This window comes from Mirounga leonina, unplaced genomic scaffold, assembly GCF_011800145.1.
Source record: "Mirounga leonina isolate KUSES-001 unplaced genomic scaffold, KU_Mleo_1.0 Mir_172, whole genome shotgun sequence".
Classification (NCBI taxonomy): Eukaryota; Metazoa; Chordata; class Mammalia; order Carnivora; family Phocidae; genus Mirounga; species Mirounga leonina.
The window spans coordinates 15002564-15028219 of NW_023270442.1; the positions used below are offsets into that span (position 1 = coordinate 15002564).

At 45.6% G+C, this 25656-nt stretch overlaps 1 protein-coding gene across 1 annotated transcript in view; it reads right to left on the reverse strand.

Annotated features, from left to right (window-relative positions):
- The window catches only part of RUNX1 (RUNX family transcription factor 1), a 158027-nt gene that overhangs the window by 79679 nt on the left and 52692 nt on the right, over nucleotides 1-25656 (reverse strand). The window contains exons 2-4 of the mRNA XM_035017655.1: nucleotides 17511-17549; nucleotides 11258-11511; nucleotides 4896-5052 (exon numbers count right to left, since the gene is read on the reverse strand). Of these exons, the coding sequence (XP_034873546.1) occupies nucleotides 4896-5052; nucleotides 11258-11511; nucleotides 17511-17535 (436 nt within the window). The 5' untranslated portion in view covers nucleotides 17536-17549. The remainder of the gene's footprint in view (nucleotides 1-4895; nucleotides 5053-11257; nucleotides 11512-17510; nucleotides 17550-25656) is intronic.

Below are 25656 nucleotides of genomic sequence, written 5' to 3' on the forward strand. Positions count from 1 at the left end.
GGGGTAGGGAGCAACTTGCTTTGAGAAAGTGTTGCTACCCTTTTATTGGCAAATGGGAAACAGAATGAGAAACCTGATCTCTAAAGATGAATTCTCCATCAGATCCGGGACACCAGCTTTCGACCTGCCATCTAAAGGAATTATTTGCTAGGGCTGCCTGGAGCTTGGTGTCTCAGAAGCTGGGTCTTTTGTTGTTGTTTTTAATCACGCCTTTTTCTTGTATTCTCTCCAGGAGATCTGATTGCCAGCTTATTATCTTGAATGTTGCCCATGGAACAACTCTGGGGTTGTCAGATAAATTTTTCCTACCCCTCTTTCTGGGACTCTGGGATGGAGGGGAGAATGCCTTGGATCCTATGATAATATTGTGAGTCATTCCGACCATTTCTTAGTAACAACCGCTCCATAAAGACACGTCTCTTTTCGTGTAGGATACCAGGACAGTTTAAATGGACCTTCCTTTCATCTCAGCCGTGGTCTTTCACTCGTCTGAAAGCAACCTCCCCATACTGTTCCTCAAATAATGCAAAATACCGTAAGAATGAAACTGCCTTAAGTAACAAACATTACGCAAATATGCAATAACCCAGATTGTGACAGGGTAAATATTATGTCTGAGAAGACATCCATAGCAAGAATATAATGAAGGAATTTCATTTTATAAAAGCACTGGGAAAGGGTACTATTTTGAAAGTGGGGGGAGATTTAAGTTGCCAGGGAGGTCAACATAAACAGAAATTCCTCCAAGGAATTAAACCCCATTCTAACAGACAGGAGAACTCCCAGACCTCAAGGGGCTGAGTGTGGAATTCACACTGCAGCGCTGCAGGGGTCGGGGGAGAGGGAGAGGTAAAGGGGGGAAGGGAGAGCTTAGGCATTCACTAGGCAAGAGGCTATAATAAAATGGGCCCCTTCCCCTTTGTGTGCATGTGTGCATGTGTGCATACCTGATGACCTACGGGAAGTTTGGACCAGCAGTTTGAATGGGATCTATTTTCCTAATTATACAAACCAGGTCCTGGCTATAATAAAAACAGGTGTTACCAAAACACACAGGGTGCAAGAAGAATGTCCACCTCGTCTGTTCATTTATTCATATTCCAGTTATCTACTCTGTGCAGCCCGGTGTGAGGCTGGCCCTCCATGGTCAAGACAAAGTTCCAAATTCACAGACGCTTGGCTTGGGGGCCCGTGGATCCCCAGAAGGTCCACAAATGAGCCTCAACAGTCCTGGAAACTGGAACTGTGCATGAAACTCTGGGTAGAAGAGCACATGCATATTTTTCCCCCCTTGGGAGAAGGCTTCCAAAGGATTTTCACAATTATCTATGATGTTCCCAAAAGATTAAAAAATCATATTCTTAGGAATTAGGAGGAAATTTGCACTGGATTCTCTTCCCCCCTTTATGATGTGGTTGATGATACGGTCTGGTAGATTTCCTCTTTGGTTCTAAAATGAATTAACTAAAGCCGTATTCCCTGATTGATGGATTCCTTTCCAACTGATTATGTACTACAACAGTGGCGGAAGCACTCACAGATCTCACTGCTAAAATTTCTTCAGTGTCTCTCAGCGGCAGCCACGATACGCTTTCTTGTCACTGAAAATACCAGTGATAACCTGTCTCGACTGTTGATGTCAACCGATGTAAGCTACTGCTAATTAACCTCGCCAAGGAGAAACTCCTTTTGATCCTGAACTTCAATTTTCCGGGAGTGAGGGACGGTTCTTCAGAACCTGTGGTTAAGTGTGAAAGGTTCTGAGCAACCACCTGTGTGCTCTGCATCTCCTCTCATCCCCTGTAAAGGCAGAGTCCATTTCTATGGAGACCCTGAATCGAAGGGAGCAAAGCCCAAGGGGGACGTATCCACTGCACGGGATTTAAATTGGCCAGGAGAAAAAGTAGGGAAGGGGAAGAAGGAAGACGGTTCAGACTACTGAAGGCTTCACCAACATTTTTTAGGGGCCAATGTTGTCAGCAAGGCCCTCAAAGCCGGATGGGCAGGTTTTCCCGGTTGCAGGCTGAACTTGAGGTTATAAGTTGTGATCCTGGATAAGAGCCAGCACTCAGACAAATCAGTTCTGTCGACCAGAGAAAAACCCTTCCACGTCCAACCTCTGGCAATTTCTGTGAGGTTTTCCAAACCCCACAGACTGGCAGCTGGTAAAAGAAAAGGGAGTTTTCTTTCTCTGCCCTCCATTTAGAACTGAGAACCAAGCCCTTTTGAGAAACCCTCGGATGGGTGCTGTTTGACAGAATGTGAACCTGGCATTGAAATGTTTGGATGAGCCAACAGCCAGGACCTTCTCGGCCACGGTGGCATGTTTATGCCAATGACGTGTTTTTAGGCACATTTTCAAAAACAGAAAATGAAACAGTAAATAGTCTTACGATCGCTTCATAAAACGTAATGAAACTTTTAAAGGACAAGTTTCAGTGAGGAAGATTAAGGCTAATTGTCAAAATTAGCGAGAATCATCTGTTCTCTTCGTAATGGGAAGCAAATTGCAAAAAGAAAAAAAAATCTGGCAGGCTTTGCTGTTGACACTTACACTCGAGAGAGTAAAATCAAGTTGTATTTTATGACTGGAGAGCGATCACGAGACAAAGTCAAACGGGGACTTTTGACAGCTCATTTTGTTTTGTAGTATTGACCAAAAAAAACCCCAAACAAACAAACAAAAACCCCCACAAACAAACAGAAGAACAACCCACTAAAGACCAATAATACACAGGGTAACCAGAATTGGGTCAAACACGGAATTAGGGTTCCTGTATTTGGGATTGCTTATGATCACTCCTGGGAAGCCGAGCCCGTTCAAAACAGATATTGTCCGTTTATGGCATTTTCATCGATTTTTTTTTTGTTCCAGGTTATCCGAAGACAGCCCAGCCTTGGTTGTAGCTATTTTACTCTTTGGGTTTTATGCAAACTCTAGGGCATACTGGCATGAATCAGGCAGCCAACTGCAAACAATCCACACCTTGGGGAAACAGTTCACTGTTACCCAAGTAAACACAAGGCACCTCTATTAGTCACCCACTCAAAACAGAAATGGCCAATGAGGGACCAGAGACCAGCCCTCAACGCCAGAAAAGGAAGCACGCTGCTTTCAAAATCCCATTCTTTATTATCACCAACTTACTGCACACGGCCCCAAGGCCACCACAGCTCTTCTCATGGGAAAGTGTCACGGGCACGATCCGTTCACGTTTCCCAAACTTTTAAAACCAAAACCTGACACGGGGACCCACACCGATGCACAGCTTTCCCTGGAAGGGCAACCCAAGGCACCTCAACCATCGTCCCTGATGGTATAAATCCCCGAGAATTGAACCGAGGTTGTTAGCTAGGCTGGTAGGCAGGGGCCAGGCAATAGGCCTTTGTGTTTTATTGGCTTCTCACCGACTCTACCAGCTACTCATCTGAAGCCTTCACGATGTTTTCCAAACACACATCTCTGAATCATAATGTGAATTCCATTTACGGAAAGGCGGGGACTTTTAATATAACAAGTGAACTCGTTTAATGACTTTATGCTTTCATATGTTATAGCATCTCTCCTGCTCTCAATAAGTTGATATAATTTTCTTTGCATTACCCTATTATTAACATAGTTATATTATGAACATATATTTTCAGTCATGTTGTAAGTTTATTTTTTTTTAATTTTCTCCACCTAGGATTCTATTTTAAAAATGCTTCGGGCAGCTAAGATAGCCAAAACTGAAGGCCCAAAAGAGCAACACACCTTTACCCCTTCCTCTCTTCGACTAATCACAGATTTTCTTGTATTTTTGAATGCCTTTATAAAGAGTATGATTACTCTTATGTTTAACTGTCCACTGGTTATACTTTAAATATACTTTAAATTTTTTTTAATACAAGAGTCATCTACTGCTGTTTATGTATTTATCATGTCTTTTTTAAATTATATTCAAAATAACTTTTATTCATTAGCTTATTCAATACTATATTATGAAAATGAGATTTTCAAAACAAACTATCCTTCCTCCTTCCATTAAACTTCTAATACTTATTGCTATTTATAAAATACGACTTCAGTTCTTAACAATACAGCAAAAACATGATATTTGAAAATAACTGGAAACCAGAGGAGATTACGAGCCAAAATTCCTCTCTCTGCTCTAATGCTTTAGTAACAGGCATAGAAAAATAAAACCACACAGAACTGCCCTGACGCAACAGTTCTTTTGGGTAATCTAGTCTTTAACAGATCGGTACTAAAATGTTAACTGGGTCTGACCCTCCCCCAAATAATAAGAAGGCATCCAAATTACATGTGACAGGAAAGTCATAAATGCCACCACACTTGCCAAACCAGAATGGTACTACCACTGTCTCTTCATATTTTATCATAAAATGGTAAACTTACTTGCAACCATATTTCAATAACCATATACTGTATATCCCTTAAAATGTGATCATTTGAAACTCTGTCCCTTGTCATAGATAGCACATGGATTCTAAGTTAAAGACTTCCCTGATATACATTTTTGATATTATCAAGTGGAGAATACCAGTTATATAATCTTAGTTTCCATGATGGTGAGTTTTATATTTTTACGTTTTAGTAAAGATGGGAGGGATTTCCTTGAAATTCACAATTCATCCCATGTTCCAAATCAGTCTTAAACTAATTCAATAATAGAAGGCAACAACGTAAAGGTAGATTGTTGAAAAGATACTACATTTTAAATCCATATTTTTTTAAAAGCTTGAAGTAGCAATATCAACAAGAAAGACTGTGCTTCCAGGGATCCCATCACAGACACTTCTAGGACATCACAGACACTTCTAGAAGTTTTGAAATTTGGATTTGTTGCCATGTAAGACTCTGCACTCCCATTTTAGTTTTGACAGATACATACCTCTTCCACTCCGACCGACAAACCTGAGGTCATTGAATCTCGCAACCTGGTTTTTCATGGCTGCGGTGGCATTTCTCAGTTCAGCTGAGTAATTTTCATCATTGCCCGCCATCACAGTGACCAGAGTACCATCGGGGACATCCCCCAGAGCCACCACCTAAACACCAACCAAGGGACAGATGCAGACATCAGAAATGTTGTAAACTTTTATGCCATTGGTGTATTAATTATTTTAAAATTAAATATATATTAAGTGATCCTTCTTTTAAAAAAAGATTTATTTACTTATTTTAGAGACAGAGTGTGCACAAGAGAGCAGGGGGAGGGACAGAGGGACAGGAAGAGGGAGTGAATCTCAAGCAGATTCTGATCTGAGCGCAAAGCCCATAACGGGGCTCCATCTCGAGACCCTGAGATCATGACCTGAACTGAAATCTAGAGTTGGACGCTCAACCCGACTGTGCCACCCAGATGCAAAGGAATAGCAAAACAACAGGAAAGTTATTAATGGGAAGAATCTCTTTGAATTCCATTATGCAGAACTAAATACAAATTTTGGAGTCCTAAAACATTCACCTAATAAAGCCACCTAAGGTTACATGGTGCAGTTGGGACAAGACTGACTACAGCAAGGACTTTTAAAGCTATGCCTTTTCATGAATGCAATCATCTTAATATCTGAGAAATGCAGTGTCTTGTTTTTGTAAGTTTATAACCTGATCCATCTCTTGCTCATCCAGACGTCCACTGACAGGCCTCACAGGGCTCACTTTGCTTTTAGGTGTTTAAACTTATTTCTGCTAAAATTAAATTCGATCTTTACAACTGAATTGCTGATGATTCTTGAATGACTCTCCCTTTGCAGTTTATCGTTGAGACCCCCTACTTGCTTCTCTGATTTTGATTATCAGTAGCTGGGAATTCTAGCATGCAAGGAAAAAAGTGAGAAATCTACCCTTTGCTCATTACCAACTGCAAAATCAACAGACCTCAGAGAAGAGGGGAACTCACTTTTATGTGCTGCTCTGAATTCAGGAGTCGAACTACGTGGCATTTTTGTATCTGTGGGTCCCCTAGATGCGCCAACTATGTCCTGATAGATGACTGAGGTTTTCCCCAAACCCAGCTGATCTTCAAGAAGAATTCCTTTAATGTAATTGAATAGGAATGGATTTCCTAACAGGGCTGCTGGAGAAAACTGGTGGATACATATTTTTGATATTCAGGCAATAAAAAAGCTATAATTTCAAGGTAAAATGCTCTAAGGAAGATGCCATAAAGATGGTTTGTACAGTTGTATCTATTTCTTGGCCATCATTTGACTCTTCTAGAAATGTTTTTTTGGGAGCTAGACAATTATTATTACCTATATTTCCATTGTTTCTATTTTTTAAAGTGGTCATAGGATTTCAAATCAAAATGCCCCAAGTTGTTCCTATTCCTATCATTTCTGATATTCCTCATGGTACTTTCTCAGTCAGTAGTGAATTCTGTGTTAATCATTCCAATTATATAATCACTTTCTTCTTTCTGTATTTGAGTTGTAACAGCAATGAATTCTCCAGTGATTATTCTTCCATTTTACCTAATCATCACTACATAATTTTGGGAGTAATACCTATATTTTCAATCCCCTTTTTCTGTCTGTAAATAAGGCTGCAATAGGCTCCCGTGTATGACAGCAAAGCCATTGTTTCTCGAAATGCCCATCTTCATTGCCTGCTTGGCCATTACCCCCTCCCCGTGTCATCCAGGTGACCACCTACTGCTTTCATTCCTTGTGATGCTTCAGCTCTGGGATTCTGAGGAGTATGACAGGGAGGACCAGCCATCTCACCACAAGGGACTAGGGGACCAGGAGAACGAGCCCACACAGCAATAGGTAGGCATGTTCTTCATCTGTCTTATCCCCCTTGCTCCGTGGAGCACCGTCTGGGCCTTTTATCTTTCTTTCTAATCCTTTCCATCCCAACGCTGGGCATGTTTTCTATGAAGGAGATTTAAAAACACAGATATTTACTCCCCAAGTACCCTCTAATTAGATATTTAGTTCCCATTATAAGTGTGTTTGTTGCCTTTTAATTAAGAGCAGTAATACGACAATTCTCTTTTGTTTCGAAAACATCATTGAAATAAATCTCCCCGATCAGTTATTTACATATTTTACCTTTTTTTTTTCTATTCCCACAAAATGGGCTTGCTCGAGTCTGCTTTTTTCAGTCTCTGAAAAATTTTTCCATTTTATTTTTCTCACTATTTTCACTTCCTTCTGTAAAATTAGCTCACAGTGTTGAAATGCCCTCCTTAAACACATATTTTTACTTCCTCATCCCCATCTTGCCTGGCTTTTCTATTTTAATCCAACATTTAGTAAGTATACAGGGGCTGTATACTTAACTATGTGGTTTTCAAACTGAATAACTCATTGTTGGGGCAGAATCTGTGAAGAGGTTAAAATAAGTAAATCTTGTTGTCTATCTTCCAAAATGTATGCTAAAGCACCTTCCTCCCATTGGCTCCCGACACGGTGCTCCACGCCTGTTCCTCTCTCATCTTTCCAAAACTATCCTTGTCAGTAATTTGGCAAACTCACGAGACCTTCACCAAGTAGAAACAAATATAGAGTAAAATGATCATGGTGGCTAAATATGAAAAGGTTGTTGATGCTGGAATTTAAGACTAACAAAATTAGCAGTTGAACCCTTCCTACCCCTCCCTTTCTAAAAAAAAAAAAAGCAGCAAAAATCGAAGATATGTGTGTGCTCGAAGATCATTCTTTTTTTTTATTGATCTCCCAGGGATTTTTTTTCTTTTCTTTTTTTTTTGGCAGGGAAGAAAGGGAAGAATATTAAATTACACTAATAGCGTATATATCATCTAATTGTTAACAAGCACACTTAGAATAGATTAAAAAATTAAAAAAATTAAAACTAACATGTCTGCTAATTTGATACAGATTGTCCCACTGATAGACAATAAGAAGAGCATAAAAAAATCTAACTTCAAACAGAAAAAAAAAGAAGGAACTGGAATGAAAAGCTATAAACAATAGGTAAGGAAACACAAACATTTACATTTTAACACAGACCAAACAGACAAGAAGGGACTTGCTGGCCAAAGGATATCTCATATTTTGTTTTACTTCTCTGTTTTTAAAGTATCAGGAAGTTGGGCAAAACATCAACCCTCCTATGTACTGCATGGGTCTCCTCACACTGCCATTGGCTAGCCTGTTCCAGGTTCAAAATGGCATTTCAAACAACTCTAATTAGGTTGAAATTACAGTTACAATTCATTTATTTTAAATCCTTTAATTTTCCAGAGTTTCAAAGAAAGCTGTGGAGTGGAACCCAGAATTCAGCCAAGATGACATTAAATGCATACCTAGGGACTGAATCTTGCCGATAGAAACACTACTTACTGCTTTTTTATGGAAAGAATATGACTATTAGCATCCGAAACCTCTGAACTGGCTGATGGCATGTTTATGCCTTTGGACCCTGGTGTACGGGGGCCTAAACAAATTGTAATATTGCAGTATTTAAAAAAATATATATATGTTCTAAGTCATCTACATAGCTCTTTAGGTTGCCTCTGGAAATGGTGGGTAACACGTAGCAAATTTAAGATTTTCCCAGTAGTAAAATAGGTCTCTTTTCTACGCTACAAAAATAAAGGTGTTCCATGGGAAAAATGAAGGTGGGGTATATTTTGGGGTCCAGGATAAGCAAATAGGAAGATTTTAATCTATTTGAAGGAAAATTCATAATTTGAAGTCTCCATTTAGTTTCAAAGATTCAAGCAGGGGATTTACACACAGGATTTCAGAGACTAGGAAAGAATCACTTAAATGCTCTGTTCAACCATATCATCAGATTTTATCACTGTTTCACATTTTCTCCTCCTTATTACAGGGAATATAACCATTTTTACTGATTAACTACTTAAAAAGATTGTCTGGGCTTATTTGAAATCCACATTTTGAAGTCATAATTTCTGTAGAAACTGTTTGGGAGGCGGGTAGGTGGCTAAGTGAGGAGTGGGGCCAGGGTTACGGAAGCAATCAACCTGGGCACAGTCATGTTTTGAAGGCTAACTTGCTTTTCTGCCTAACCTTTGGGTTCGTTCCCTCACTGAAAATTCTGTCAGCTCCTTCAGTTGGTGCAGGGAGCAGGCTTCCTTCAGGAAGAGGCCTCTCTTGATGGGGACGGAGTGGTGACAGATATTACTCAAGTGGCCTCATTTCCCCGCTGTCCTTCCCTTTCCCCCCTATGTTCTCAAGACCCACTTGAACTTTTTTCAAGAGAACTATGCTTTGGTCATTTAGGAGACAACAAACTCTTACTCAGTAAAACAAATTCGATTTTTTTTTTTTTAAGTGCATTGTCAAAAATCATTTTGAAAAAGAAATCTCTTTGGTTACTAAGATTTCTACTGAAAAAAAATTCCCTGATGGCTCAGAAAAGCAAGTTATATGATTTTTTTCAGTCTTTTGGAAAAAAATAATGCTTTTCTTGGGGTGGCTTGAGAAACTCCATCACTTCACCTCCTGAAAATTATTAATCACTCAGTGTTTTGATATGTTTGGGCGTTGGTTCCTGGCAGAGGAGGGGACATCCAGGAGAGATCCTGATTTACCCCCAAAGGAAGCCACAGATCTCTTAGAACCCACTCCATTGGTGTGTCAGGGGCACCGGGTTTAAATGACCCTTTGGCCGATTATGATTATCAGCCTGTCTCCTCCCTCTGTTCTTATCTGAAAGTGGCCCCAGGGCCAAGCCCTGTCTAGTCCCCTGTCACTGAGGGGACTCAGTCCTATCCTTTAGCTAGAGGAGCCTGTTTAGGTAAAGAGATTAGAACGATTTAAAATTGAAATGGACTCCCAACCCAAATCTACAGAGATGAAGGACAGCCGGGAAAGAGTCCAGCTGGGCTGCTCAACCCATTCCTCATTCCCTCCCCCTCAAAACCTTCTGCTTTCAGAACAGTGAGGGGCTTCTAGAGACACAGCCAATGACACATTTTGTTTTGTTCTAGGAATCATAATGTAAGTTCGGAGGATGCATAAGGCCTAAAATTAAAGAACTCCCACAGTACTTTATAAAAAAGCGAACACTGTCCATTGTAACTAGATCAAGATCCAGTAGAGGCCTGGAACCATTAAAAAAGCTTATATTAAATTAATCTCCCCTTAGAGGGCACAATTACCTTAAAAAGAAAGAGTAGCTGATCTTTACAGCTCCCCCCTCCACCTGCCTTTCTCAGTCCTTTCAATGAACAGGAAATGACTACAGATTGTACTAACAAGTTGCCCCTTCCTAAACCCCCTCAAGACAGAAGAATAGAATCCCCACCGCCGAAATTAAATTCCTACTCTTTGGGGCCAGGGTGTGTGCGAGGGGGGTGGGGGAGGCGGTGGTTTTTTAAAACGCCGAGCGTTGTTTCTATATCCCCGTTGAAGGCCGAGGGTTTTAAAGGCGGCTAGGGAAAGATTAGGGGCTCAAGTGAACGAAGACCCCTTGAGCTGTTCATCTGAAGTGCGGGATCCACGCCACCCGCCTCCTCAGACAAAAATGCTGTGAGCGGGTTAGACCCCGACTCGCAGAAGACAGGCTTGTCACCCTTCCAGGCCCCGGGCTTAATCCAGGTGAGCCAGAGATAAGGTTCAGGAGGGTTCCAGGAAAAGAAACAGGATTCGCTACTTGCGGCTTCTGGCAGGAGCAGACTAGAAGCTGCAAAAACTCTTTAGAAAACTTTTGCAAAGTTAACTACGCCCTCCGTGGACTTTAGACATGCTAATTTCGATGGGACTGTTAAAGAGGGGGTGGGGGGAGGAAACCCTGACAGTTTTCCTTGTCAGTTTATTTTCACTGACCCGAAAGTATAAAAGTATCTTTATTTCCTGATGCCTCCATCGGAGGGAGGCAGAATGGCTTGGGTGTCAAGTTCGGGGGGGGGGGGGGGGGGGGTGGGGGGGGTGGGGGAAGCATGGGAGCAGACAGGCTTGCCGGAGCTGGCTTGTAACTTTTTCTACTTTGTAGCAAAGCTAAGGACCTCTGTCGGGGAGCTCCCAACCGGCCCTCAGTGGACCTCTCTGGGGTCATCCAGATTGTTTTCAGTCCTCCCTAGAGGCAGCCCCTGCGGGTCCCCCCCGCACACACACACCGAGGATCGCCAGGGCAACCCAGCATCCCCCGTGTCCCGAAAGCAGGAGGATGGACCAGGGGCCGCGGGGGGCAGCGCCGGCCCCTTTCTAGAACCCGGCCCCGCCCGCCTGGCCGCTGCCCTCCCGGATCGCCCCCGGCCTCCGCCGGCCTCCGCCGGTCCTCCCGTCCTCCCGCCACCCGCTCCGGGCCGAGTACCTTGAAAGCGATGGGCAGGGTCTTGTTGCAGCGCCAGTGCGTGGGCAGCACGGAGCAGAGGAAGTTGGGGCTGTCGGTGCGCACCAGCTCGCCGGGGTGGTCGGCCAGCACCTCCACCATGCTGCGGTCGCCGCTCCTCAGCTTGCCGGCCAGGGCGGCGCCGGCGTCCGGGGCGCCCAGCGGCAGCGCCTCGCTCATCTTGCCCGGGCTCAGCGCGGTGGAAGGCGGCGTGAAGCGGCGGCTCGTGCTGGCATCTACGGGGATACGCATCACAACAAGCCGATTGAGTTAGGACCCTGCAAACAGCTCCTACCAGACGGCGACAGGGGCGCGGATCTTCGGCGAGTAGCTCCAGGGAGACCAACATACAAGTTCAGGGGCCTTTATTGCTGCGCGGGGGGAGGGGGACTGGGGGGAGGTGGGAGACTAAGTTACTAACAGTCCAGGAGGGGGAAAGTTCTGTGATGCCGGTCAGCCTCAGACCGGGCAGGGCTCCTAGCAACCGACCGCTTAATGCTTTAAAAATTGGGCGACTAGAATCCAAAGTCAAATGCCGAGGGAGACTGTCTTCTGAGTCTTGCTTTGAGAGTTTAACTTCAGTTTTTGGCTGTTAAAAAAAAAAAAAAATTCCCGAAGCCAAAATTCCCATACACTTCCTAAAATATTTATACAGAGAGCAAAAGGACCAGCAAATACATAATTTGGAAGTTCCAGTAGTAAATCGCCTGTCAGTTTTTTTTTTTTTTTTTTTTTTAGGTGAGTTTTGTCTAAAGTCCCAGTACAACACAAAATATACGAGTGTCTTCCATACACAGAGCCACTTTCATCATGCAAAACTGGCTTCGGTCCTCAAAAGCAAGAACTGCGACTTCCAAAGGTCATGCTACTAATGTATGTGCACGTATATATAAATATATACATATGCTCTACTTCATAAAATATTTACAATTCAATCTGTAGAGAATTTAAACACAACAGAAATCCATTAATGTTCGCTGCTGATTTTTTTTTTAAGTAGCCTTGAAAATAAGCTTCAGTAGTTGAAGAAGGGCTGGGCTAGAAATACTTGTCATGTTCTCTTAATAAATTCTGGCGAAATGCTCAGTTCAGAAAATTCAGCTTTTCAAAGAAAAGCTAATCTTTAAAAAAAAAAAAAAAGTCCAAGTCGATGACACTCAAAGTACAGCTCTCCACATCTGAGAACTCGGTTTTGGGGATGTTGGTTAAGTTTGTGGCTGATCCTGTGGTTGGTGGGAGTTGAGCAGCAGCCGAGTCACACGCACGCAGACACGCACTCTTCCGAAGCCAGCCACTGTCTACATCGACTCGGTGAGTCAGCCCTACTTGGGCAGTAGCGAGATGATCTTCCTCCAACGTCGCCCCAGCGCCGGCCGGTTAAATGCCCGGGCGCACCTATACCTACGATCACCGCGTAACCGCAGCAGGTGGAGCGGGCCTTGAGAGGAGGCTCCGCAGCGCAGATCGAAACAGACGGGGTGGCTCGAATTACACACGCAGTCACACTCCCACGCACACTGCCACGCACACGCAACTTCACGGCTCGCCTCGAAGCACAGCACACTTTCTCTTGCAGTTGTCAAAGGAAACAACCGGGGAAAAGTTCACAGGCAGGAAAGAAGTTGAAACGTCCAGCCAAGAAACCAGTTCATTCAAAAGTAAAGAGCGAAAGAAAAAAAAATCGTAGCTCCAACGCAGGTCAAGAAGAAGCAGCAAGGGGTGGCTTTCTTCTGGCGTCCCCAGGAGCCCCAGGAAGAGGTGCCTGCCGGCGCAAGGCCGGGCAGCGTGGTGCCCTGGCTGGGTCTGGCCGCGGGGCGCCCGTCCCGCCTGCGCCCGCTGGCTCTATGAATGAGAGTGCCTGGAAATGAACGTGCTTTTACTGTAAGCCCGGCCTGAGGAATTCCATTCCCTCAGCTCGTTTGCATAGGGGCGGCCGCCGGCCAATCACAGGCCTTTCCGGTATCAGCCAGGGCGCGGCTCGGGGCCGCGGGCTCCTGGAATTGGCCCGCGCGCCCCCGCCGCCGCCGCGCGCTACTGTACGCAGCCCCCGTGGAGAGTCGGAGGCTACCGCGGCCTCCCCGCTCTCCCCGCGCACCCGCATCCACGCACACACACGCACACACTCACACATTCTCCCGAGGCCCCGCCCTGGTGCGGCACGACCGCGGCCCTGCGTCTTTGCACACAGGCACAGTCGCGCGGCCGCCCGCCCGGGGCTGCAGTGCGCAGCGGCGCCACAGGCGGCCGCGGTCTGGAGACCGAGGAGGTGGAGAGAGAGGAGGCCGGCCGGCCCAGGGAGGGCTTGGGCTGCGCAATGTGCCCGGAGCGGCCCGGGCCCGGAGACCAAGCCGGAGGGAGGCGCCCCTCGCGCCCTGGAGATGCAGCGGCCGCCGCGAGGCTCCCGGGACCGGCGCCGGAGCCCCGGGGCGGCCCCCGGCCGTGCGCGGCCACCCACGGCCGAGCCTCTGCTTCCCCGGCGTGGGTGGGATTCGGCCGCGCGGGGGCCGGAGGGCCCGGCTGGAGAGCGGCTCCGCGCGGCACCATAGCCGGGTGGGCAGCAGTAGAGAAGCGGCGCTGATTCATTTAATGAGGCCAGACGGTTCTCGGTCTCCACAACATGGTTTTGTGTTTTTAGTTTTCTCTCTTGGTTTGTTTTCTTTAATTGGTGTTTTTCACCGCGTCTGGGCTGAGGCTTAATTATGCAGCGCGCCCCACTCAGTCTGAGTGTGCTTCGCGGCGAGCAAAGGAGTGTCCTTATCAGAAAAGACCCCAAAGAACAAGCTACGGGAAAGAAAGTTGAAAGCATCCGCTGGGCCGGTTCCCTGTTCTCGGAGCATCGGCTCCCCCGCAGGCGGCACGGAAAGCCCACCGCTGGGCCCAGGTCGCCCGAGCCCCGCACCCACCTCCGGCTCCCCGGAAACGGCGCTGGCTCCTCTCCCCGCCCGCCCGAGAAGCCGGGGGTGCCGAACCCACCCTGGCTTTGCGCGCGGGCGGGAACTTCCCCAGCGTCGGTCCCCACGGCGCCGCGGGAATTTTCGCGGAGCTTAGAGGGGCCCCGCCCCGGCGCGCAAGGCCAGTTCCTCCCCCCCTCCCCAGCCCCCAGCCGCGGGGCTCCCTAGCTCCCCGGGGAACCCACCCCGCCCCCACCCCCCGCCGTGGGGCCCCTCGTACCCCGGGGGCAGGGCGCCCACCCCCAACATGGAGCCCTCCACTTCAACTCCCGGGAGCGGGTGTCCCTCCCGCGCCCCCCCGGGGGGCCCCTCCCGCCCGCAGCCTCCTTCCCCGCTGCGGACACGCGGCTAGGGTGCTGGGGCCGCCGTCGCGCCGGATTCTCCTTGGGCTCTGCTGCTCGGGCCTAACGGAGGCGTCAGCCAGGGCGGGCCAGCCGGGGAGGCCCTTCCCGGGCGCCCAGGCTGCTTCCCTTGCCCCAGGAGCAAAGAGGCCGCACGGGCTGCGCGGAGCAGCCTGCAGGCTGGCGCATGCCCCGCGGGAGGCGCTGCGGGACACGGGCTCGAGGCGGACGCCAGGGGGCAGCAGCCGTCCTCGCTGCCGCCCCGGGAGCCCAGGAACGCCCCCGCTGGAGCGGGACTCTGCTGGCCCTCCCCCAGGCCTTTGGGTCGCTCTTGTAGCAACTCCAGTTTGGAGAGAAACGACTGGAATCGGCCGCGTCCCTCCCCTACTAACCCGGGCGGCGGAGCTGGTGGCGCGGGAGCCCTCCGGCGGGGGTCTCCGCTGTCCTGACCCGTCAGCATCAGGGTCTTTTCCCGAAACCCCTATGCACGCACACCGCGGTCGGCCAGCTCGCCACCATCGGTGCTCCTGGCGTCCGGGGCACCGTTGCCGGGCCCGCGGCCTCTGCTCCCTCCTGCCTTTCCGAGCTTCTCCCCAGGTGGGCCGTCCACTCGCTCCTCTCCCGGGCACCAGGGACACTCCCGAGAACAACCAGCAACTAGCTGCATTTTGTTTGTTTTAATGGGTCTGGGGTCTCCGAAAACTCCTTTTTATTTTTCCTTAAAAATGATCTTGAAGAAGCCGCATTTCAGGAGTAGAGACCCCCGAAAGTCCTCTCTCCACCTTGGCCCAGCGATTGCAAATGTTGCGCAATGGCCAAGCCTCCCTGTCTGCCGCCCCCCTGCCGGGCTCGGACGCTGCCGGCCCTAGCGACGAGTTGGGGCGACTGAAACCCCTTTGCTCAAATACCTCGCTGTAAGAGCCCACCAAGCGCTCCTGGGGACAGCCTCCAAGTGCATCCCCAGGGACCCCCGCGCACGTAGAGGGTGGGGCCCAAGAATGCGGCAGAGGCGAAAATGGGCTCTGATTCGGGGGAGATAGTGGACTGGGGGTAATTCGCCCTGCGGAAAGGTCCGCGAAGAAAGCTCCTCTGGGGCTCAGGCGGTTTGAAACACTAAACCCAGCGAGGGGCTGCCGGGCGGACTCGCCGCGGCGGTCTCCCTGGCGGGGTCAGGTTCCCTTCCTTAGAAAAGAGGTGCAGGAGTAGATGCACCAAGTGTAGCCCTTCAACGGCAGCACCGTGGACGCTGCTCAGCTGAGTTTCAACCAATAAATCTCGAGTGTGAACGTCGACAAGGACGGTAAGAGCAAGAACAGCTTTTGCTGATCTATTCTCAGTCCGGCCGCCGCGCATTTAAGGTTCCCGGGACCTGCGCTGGCTCTGCGGTGTGCGGTGCACACTTGAAAACCAGAAACAAAACGCAGCAACCTTCCTTGTCGAGGAACTAAAATGAACGGAAAGCAGGGAGCCTGAGGCTCAGCTAAGGTATACCTGGAGTCCTTTAGTCTGAAAGACTTTTTACACACCGTACAAAGTTCATTAACATCGCATACGAAACGAAGAGTTCCTTCCCACCAAAAGCGCCCATTTTAGCGGCAATACAGAATTTCCCTTCCTCTGCCTCTCCAAGAAAGGAAAGGAAACATTACCACATTCACTCCTGGAATAATACTAAAATTTACTCTTGTCATAATACAAAAAAAAAAAAAAAAAAATACAACGAAGCGATGTGTTGGGCGGATGCTATATGATGGATTTTTCCAAATTTGCTGCGTGGGGGAAATTCCAATAATGCTCATAACAGGAATGAAATGTAAGTTTACATACGGAATTTTAAAAGTACTATTTGGTTAGTTGGAAGAAAAATAACCATTTCACTGGGAAAAATAACAGCTCATTGACGTTTTTCTTCAACTTTAGGTAAATATATAACTAAGTGGTCTCAGAAAATATCTAAATATTTTACACTTTTGCTGTTTTAAAACCCTCTCAAAAATAAAATATGCCTAAAGATAGGATTAGAATCTGAACCATTCTCTTAAATCAAAATTCTCGTCTGTGAGTAACATATTTCTAAAATTACATTTCTAAAAATGTAGTATTTCTAGAAAAAAATCATTTCTATTTCAGTGGACCATTTCAATGAAATAAAAACCAGAGAATGTATTTTGCTAGCGTTTTTGGACCAAATTGGTACAGCTGATACAATGTCACAAGGATGGAGAACATTCTTGTGAAGAGTAACATATTAATGTCTGTGCAAATAACATGCTATACACACCATCCAGTTTTCAACACTGGAATTTAAACATCCCCCCCACCCCCAGCCCACCAGCGGCTTTGAGATTATTTTACTTTTGAAATCTAATTACTTTGGGGACAGGATTCTTTTGTTCTGCCACTATATCCTTCCTCCATATGCATGTTTTCATAGGTTGCGGTGCTTGATGGGTGAACTGTTCACTCTCACATCACAATGGTGCAGCTCACAAGTAGCAAACTGAGAAATTATTTAAATTAAATTTTTTTTCAAATTTAGGGTGCTTAGTAAACATTTTACCCTCATAAAAATTTTGCATTGCCATGCTGTAACAAAGGTAATAAACTAGGTTATAACAGATAGAAGCCAAGCTCTATTTTTTTTTTTTTCAGAGAGTCAGGTAGTCATTTAATAGAAGCAGAATACACCTGTGGTAAACTACTCTGCAGGACCGAGGGTATCATTTAAAGTTTCATTGGAATGTTTTATATGGTTTGATATTTAAAATATGAAGAACAGCTTTTAAGTAGTTTTGAATCAGCAAAAAAAAAAAAAAAAAGAGCCTCAATTATTTGGCTAATTTATGTCATAAATTATTTATACATTTACATAGGTAAAAATCATGTATATGCACATATGAATGTGCATATTTTATAAAAAATATAATTTGGAATCCAACATACCGTGAACATCTCTAGATGGATTCATTCCGTGTACACATTCTGAAAGAACAGAAAGTAGGAAAATAAAAACGATTGTATAAATATACTGACAGCAAACACCAAATTTATTGATGGTTGGTGAATTTCATTCTAATCGTAATACATGCAAGTATAAAAACTAAATTTCCCCCACTTATTTTTTGTTGTTGTTGTTGGCTGATTGCCCCTCACACTTTTTAGCACTGGGGAGTTTTACAGCATATTGTCCAGCTTTGGCACAAAAATAGCTTAAAACAGTAAACCAGCAAATAACAAATGAACTGTTACATTTGCACATGTTTTTAGGGGAGTCTAACCAATGTTTTCCATTGCTAGCTGGTACTGAATCTTTATCTTTCATAGAATCACCTTTTTAAAGCTCTGTATGTGATGCCAATGTGATTTATTTATGAACTTCAGAAATACATTTGGAAAATGTAAAAGTGAATCAGAATTCAAGGTGAAATTAAAACCAAACCCTAACTTAATGCCAAAACACTTGAAAATTGGTATTACAGCAGAGGTGAAATGCAAGAGGGAAAAACATAAGTTTTTTAAAGCCATGAAGATAAACAATTTTGAATACATCTTTTGAAAGAAACAAACTGATAGGTAAACATTATCATAATTTACTTCCAATAGGACAGTTTAGAAATATTTCCTCCTTGCTTGCTTTACTCTCCTTCCCTTCGCTAAGGGTGCAGATTATTTATACTGAAACCTCTCATTCTTGAAATAACAGATGATATCAATTATTATTGAAAATAACCATCATATAATATTCATATATGTATCAGTTACTATATGCTGCTGCATGTACAGTTATAGGTAAAACCATTAAGCAAAGTCATCAGAGGCTACTTCTCTTTCCTTTAAATATCTACATGCAATGTTCTGATCTTGAAATTACTAGATCAGCCTTGTATATTGATAATGCTCAGCCCTGAATGATTAACATGGAGGATACACCATTTTTCAAAGCCTTGGGATTTGAGCATTTCAAAAATTGCAGACCTAAAGCTTTCAACTTTACTCCACAATATTAATATATCTTAAAAGAATTTTCAAACAAAGAAAGGAGGTAATTATTTCAGATTTCCAGACGCTGTTTAAATAGGCAGGAGAACAAGATTTACAGCTCCTCAGTCTTATGTTTTTTGCCAAAGCAAAAAGAGCAACTAAAATAATAAAGGGTTCTGAAAGACTGCCCTATGATGAAAGATTAAAGCAATTAAATAGGTACTGTCTCCAAGGAGCATCCTTAAAACAAAACAAAACAAAAGAAAACAAAAGACCAAGATTGTGGTTTGCATATACATAAAATGACTCCATAAAGATTTAAAAAAAAGTAGAGCAGGGAAAAATCATTTGCACTAATTATGAATGATAGGTAAGAAATATCAAATGTGCCCTGAAGTTAGTTAAGTTCACTTTTAATAAGCAGGGGGAGGAATCCACAACAGTAATACTAACCAGACAGCCAAATTCATACTAAAGAGACCCAGTAGAACCCCACACTGGAAAGTCTCTCTCATGAGACCCTGAGAAGCCTTTCCACGTCAGAGGCTGAGAAACAGGAGGAGTAAAGTGGAAAAGCAAATGTTTTGCTTACACACCTAATATTTCAGTGGTTCTGAGAGAAAACCCAAGATTTTTTTTTTTTAACCTAAAAGCAAGTGCAAAAGTGAGTGACGTTTGAAAGCGGTGCATGCTGTCTGTTGGAAGTGGCCTTAGTTTGTCCTGTGTCGTGGTCTTGAGGCCACAGCTCACATCATTAAACTTGGGGGGGGGTCTGCAGGTGAGGTGGCCCCTGTGGAGGTTTGCAGTCATTTGCCCGAGAAGTTGTTAAAGGTGCTAGAACCTAGACTGCAAGAGAGGAGACGCCTTGGGTGTTCATGGCAGCAAGAGCTCAGTTTGGCTAACTTACGCTCCAGCTCTCTCCCTCCATGCCTTTCTTTCTCTCTCCCTTCCTCTCATGGAATGCTACTAAGTGCCAGGTAATGGCCAAAATGCTTTTATATACCTTGCCGCAACCGCACCACGAATCCTCACCACAACACCATTACCATCCCTAAACCCTCACACTCAGAGGGTTTAGGAAACTTTGACAAAGTCACTCCACTCTGCAAGCGCGCGTGCACACACACACGCACACATGCATTCAGTGGGTCTGAATGCATGATGAGCTATGTTTCTGGCTACAACTATGTATTTTCATGGGTATCCTTGGTAGAGCTCTGAAAAATTAAGCTCTGATCTCATCTGTCAATTTGATCCTCCCCTGTCTCATTGTCTCCATTAGACACTATCCCTGCAATTCTTTACATTGCAAATCTCAAATGTTTAGGAGTCACAGTATGAAGTTATTTCTGGCCATCCATAGAGTTTGAGGAGCCGGTCAAGATCCGTTCAGCTTTTAAAGTCTTAATAAATATTAAATGGCTTTCTAGTCCTTTCCTGCTTCCACTCATTCAAAGTGACATCTTTGGGACTTCCCCAGATATGAAGTATGTGATCTCCTTCCCTCAGCATTTCTGTAAAGCTTTCTATGTGCCAGGCAGAGTGCTAGGATAGTTGGTAACAAAGCACAAATAGAGGAGAGCAATGGAGTGTCATGGCTCCAGGAAGATGGCGGGAGGAGATACAGGAAAAAGAAAATGGCGTACCACCTGGTGGCCTCGGGAAGGCCTTCTTTCAGAGTAGAGGTGATACTTGATGTGACTCCTGGAGGCTGGGTAGGTTTTTACCAGGTGGTTGGCAGGGCTGGAGGAAGGGTTTAGGGAGGTGGGAGGGCACAGGGGAGAAGGCACTCCTGGCCGAAGGATCAGTGGGAAAAGACGTGAATTTGTGAAACAGAGCCCCGTGTCAGTTCGGGATCACGGTGCTCACCAAAGACACAAGGCTGGCAGACGTGAACACAGGTCATAAGCAGCTTACAAACGTGCATAAATTTGCACTTCAGCATGAGGGCAATGGGTTCTATCAGAGCCTTGAAATCTGGGAACAACATGATTAATACCTGTTTGAGGGAAGTAAATCTGTCAGAGGTGGGTAGGTGAGTAGGAGGGGGTAGAGATGAGGAGTGGAAGAGCTACTGCGGTTGTCACACAAGGAACTGTGAACATCTGCATCAAGGTGGAACAATGGAGATGGAAAAGAGGGCGGTGGTGGGCGGAGAGAGGAGTCTCCCCTGCTTCTGGCCCAGGCGCCATTACCAGCAGTAGAGAAGACCAGAAGAGGAGGGACTTGGAGGTAGACAGGAGAATCTGGCTTTGGATGAACAGAACTGAGCTGTAGGTGCTGGTGGGGAAAACAGCCAGGAATTGAGGGCAGAGGTCCTCACAGATCTACGGTGGCTTCACATCATACAGAGACTGTGTCTGGGGAGAAGGGAGCATTGAGAGAGTCTGAGATCATCAACATCTAAGAGGTTGATTAGAAAAAGATGGAACCACCAAGGAGATCGAGCTAGGAAAAGAAAGAGGAGAGACTACAGTCTTTAAAAGAAAGTCTTTAAAATAAAAGAGGAGGGGAATTTTGAGAGGAAAGGCATGTCTCAAAGGCCAAGGCCAAGGAGGGGCCATGGGGATGAGGACTGAAACAATTACATTGGATTTGTCTCTAGGGGAGCCATGGTAACCTTTGTTAGAAGACATTCAGTGGAGCAGAGGATGGGGGGCAGCAAATGGATATAGGGAGGGGGAGGTAGGTGCTCGGTAGAGGAGGGAGGGAAAAGGTGGGGTGGCCAGGAAAGGGAAAGCTCAAAGTTGAGATGTGTGTGTGTGTGTGTGTGTGTGTGAATGTGTGTTGAAGATGGAAGACACATGAGAAAATTAACATTAGTCATGTGCATTTTATTGAAGGTCAGACTCATCAGCTCCCACCCCAACCTAGCTCTTCTTGCTTTGCCCATTGCACCATCATCCTCCCCGTTTCCAAAGTTGGATCCATGGATTTATCTTTGACCTCATCCAATCTGCTGCCAAGTCCTCTTTCTGGTTTCTTTGTTATAATTTATCCCCCTTTTCTATCCCTGTTGCCACCATTCTGGTTAAGGGTCTCATGACCTTTCACCAAATCTCCTGCAAAGGTCTCTCACAAAGGAGCTGCTATTAATTTCATATAGTACTTCCAGATGGATCTCCCATACCACTGCTCTGCAGACTCTGTCACAGAATGCATCCCCTATGTGCCCTAACTTCAGAGCAAGATCTTCTGCACTGTCCTGAAGGATTAAGGGCTACCTTCCCTCACCATCTTGGTGGGGGGGGCCTCAGATCCCTGTGCCTTAGGTGAAATTTTCTCTCAAGGACCAAACATATGCTTCCTCATGTTTTCCATGCCCTCTGAGTGACCTTGAACTATATTTTACTTTGTGTTATAGCTATTTGAATACATTGAGGAGTGGGGTGGGTAAGAGGGAAGCAATGATTTCAGGTTTCTATGTGGAGTGACATTCTTTGGTGTAAACCTCTTGGCCTCTTGCCACAGCCTCATTCATCCTCCACCATGAAAGACTAAATTGCTTGCTTAGTAGCTTTGGGAATAGAAACCAGGCATAGTAGGCAGAATCCTAAAATGGACCCCCAAGACTTCCCACCCTAATCTGTAGGACCATGAATAGGATGAGGTGTCATGACCTGGCCATGTTATGTGGCAAAAGGAATTTTTCTAATGTGATGAACGTCACTGATCAGTTGGCTCAGAGTCAACCAAAAGAACAATTATCCTGGTGGCCTCATCTAATCACATGAGATCTTTAAAAGCAGAGTTTCCCCAGGCTGGAGCAGAAATGAGGTAGAGAAGGATCTGATGTGATGTGATCTGATGTGATCTGATGTGATCTGATCTGATGAGATCTGATTGTTGGCTGGATGGTGGAGGGAGCCATGTGCAAGAATGGAGAGCAGTCCCTGTAGGTGACCCCTGGCTACAACTAGCATGGAAACAGGACCCTATCTTGCAGTCCTAAGGAACTGCATTCTGCCAATAACCTGCAGAAGCCTGGAAGTGCATTTCCCCCCAAAGCCTCCAGATAAGAGCTCAGCCTGGCCAACACCTTGGTTTTTGGCCTTTTGTCTGAGCTGGGAACTCGCTCAAGCCCAACTGGACTTCTGACCCACAGAGCTATGAGCTAATAAGTGGATGTGGTGTAAGTTGCTAAATTTGTGGTAATTTGGTTGTGTGGCAGCAATAGAAAATTAGTACTCTGAGCATGCCTTTCCCCTCCCCTTTTTGTTTTGGGGAAACACTGCCTGTGTGCTAATGCGTAAGTCTCTTTTTGTGGGATTCTATGGCAAGAAGCCATGTTCTGAGCCATGGGCTCCCCAAATCCTTGGTGATAAAGCTGATATTTTATTTTATTTTTTTTAAAGATTTTATTTATTTATTCATGAGACAGAGAGAGAGAGAGCAAGAGAGAGGCAGAGGGAGAAGCAGGCTCCCTACTCAGCAGGGAGCCTGATGTGGGACTCGATCCCAGGACCCCGGGATCATGACCTGAGCCGAAGGCAGAAGCTTAACCATCTGAGCCACCCAGGTGCCCAAAGCTGATATTTTAATCCCTGCCTGCCTGACTACTTTGTCTGCCCCACAATTGGTTCTGGATCACTGGGGAGCAAGGATATCTTTTATTGGGCTCCCTTAATGTCAACTGTATAATTGTCTTATTGTCTTCTGATTCACCCTCACCCCCACGCAAACACATAACCACTAGATTTCGAACACCTTGCTGGTGAGGCTGCTTCCTCCTTCGTGAATCTCTAGACAGCACTGCATAAACCATAAACCAAATGTGTTTTGGAAGCCCCTTGGGATCTGGTTGAGTGCAGATTCTGATTCAATAGGTTTGGGTGGGGCCTGAGATCCCGCCTTTCCAGCAAATTCTCAATGCCGCTTGGTTGAAGGACCACACTCAGAGAAGCAAGAGCACCTGCTCAGTATCCAGCAAACATTGTGCCCAGCACACATGAGCACATAAGAGCTTGAACTGTCTAAAAGGTTTTGTTAAACAACATCGCCAAGTGCAAATTGACATCAAAGCTATTTCTGATTCGGCTTTTTGAACTATTGTTACGGACTGAATGTTTACGTCCCCCCACCACCCCATATTCATATGGTGAAGCCCTAACCCCCGATGTGAAGGTATTAGGTGTGGCCTTTGGGTGGTAATTATGTTTAGATGAAGTCACAAAGGCGGGGTTCTCATGATGGGATTAGTGCTCTTATGAGAAGAGATCAGAGAGCTTTCTCTCTCCCCCTCATGTGGGCACTCTGTGAGAAGTCAGACATCCACAAGCCAGGAAGAGGGCTGTCACCAGAACACGGTCGTGCCGGGCACCCTGATCTTGGACTTTCAGCCCCAGAACTGTGAGACATAAATTTCCATTGTTGATGCCCCCCCACCTATGGGATTTTGTGAGAGCAGCCTGAGCCGACTAAGACAACTGTGATAATAGAATTTCCTTTTATCAGTGCATCCTCTAACAGACCTTACCCCAAATGCTTTACATGTATTCTTCCTTTTAACCCTCTGGCAACAAATGACCCATCATTCTTCCCTTCACTTTACCAGTGAAGAAACAGAGATTTAGTAATTGGCCCAATTTCAACCCATGCAGTTTGCCTCTGGAGCGCCCAGCTGTGACCAGCCAGCAAAACCAGGTTGCAAGGTGGTTCATATCATTATCCTATCACTAGTCAAGTTTCTTTACTAGATCCTGACAAGTTTCATTCAAACTATGTGGGTGTTCTTTCTCATTCTGGAACAGCACTGCCCAATAGAAATATAATGTGCTGCATCTACCTAACTTAAAATTTTCTAGGAGCCACATTAAAAAAGTAAAGGGCACCTGGGTGGCTCAGTCGGTTAAGCGTCTGCCTTCGGCTCAGGTCATGATCCTGGAGTCCCGGGATCAAGTCCCACATCGGGCTCCCTGCTCCTTGGGAGCCTGTTTCTCCCTCTGCTTCTCTCTCTCTCTCTCTCTGTCTCTCGTGAATAAATAAATAAAATCTTAAAAAAAAAAAAAAGTAAAGAGAAATGGGTGAAATTAATTTTAATAATATATTTTATTTCACTCAGTATATCTCAAACATTTTCATTCCAACATATAATCAATATAAAAGTCATTGATGTATTTTTACATTCTTTCTTTCTTCTTTTTTTTTGCACTAAGCCTTCAAAGTCCTGCGTGTATCCTACATTGATAGCACATCTCAATTCAGTCTGGCCACGTTTCAAGCCCTCGAGAGTCGCCTGTGGCTAGTGGCTTCTGTTTTGGACGGCACAGTTCTAGAGTGACCCCTCAAGACAACAATTCCCTCCACATAGCAATTTTGCTACTGTTGGACTAGTGCTTGAGTGAGCCCTGTTTTTAACCTTGCTATCGGGGAAGGACATTAAAGATTTATTTATTTATTTGAGAGAGAGAGACTGAGAGAGAGAGAGCATGAGAGGGGGGAGGGTCAGAGGGAGAAGCAGGCTCCTCGCCGAGCAGGGAGCCTGATGCGGGACTCGATCCCGGGACTCCAGGATCATGACCTGAGCCGAAGGCAGTCGCTCAACGGACTGAGCCACCCAGGTGCCCCTCGGAGAAGGCCATTAAATAATGCATCTTTCCTGACGCATACATTCCCTCTGGGCTGTCCTGAAGCGAAGTTCGGAATTCGCGTTACAGTATCACTGGATGGACGAAGAGGCAGGAGGACACACACGCCACGACAGCCACTGAACCACAAAAGCCACTCACCACGGTCAACAGCACTACTACAGCTTCACAGCCACGAAGGAGCAACAGATCCACCTCACGCATCGTTCACTTGCACATAGTATCTACCAGCCCCTGATGGCTCAGCCTATACAGTAGTGCTTGGGCTTCCATGAGCTCTGAAAGATGATTACTGAAGCATCTCTTATCTCTTTCTTTTACAACAAAGTTGGTTTTCTATGAATTTCACGTAAGCAGCACGGATTAGAACAAAAAGTTTTATTTTTAATAGGCCGTGATTTTATTTTATTTTATTTTTTTAAAGATTTTATTTATTTATTTGAGAGAGAGAGAATGAGAGAGAGCGCATGAGAGGGGGGAGGGTCAGAGGGAGAAGCAGACTCCCTGCCGAGCAGGGAGCC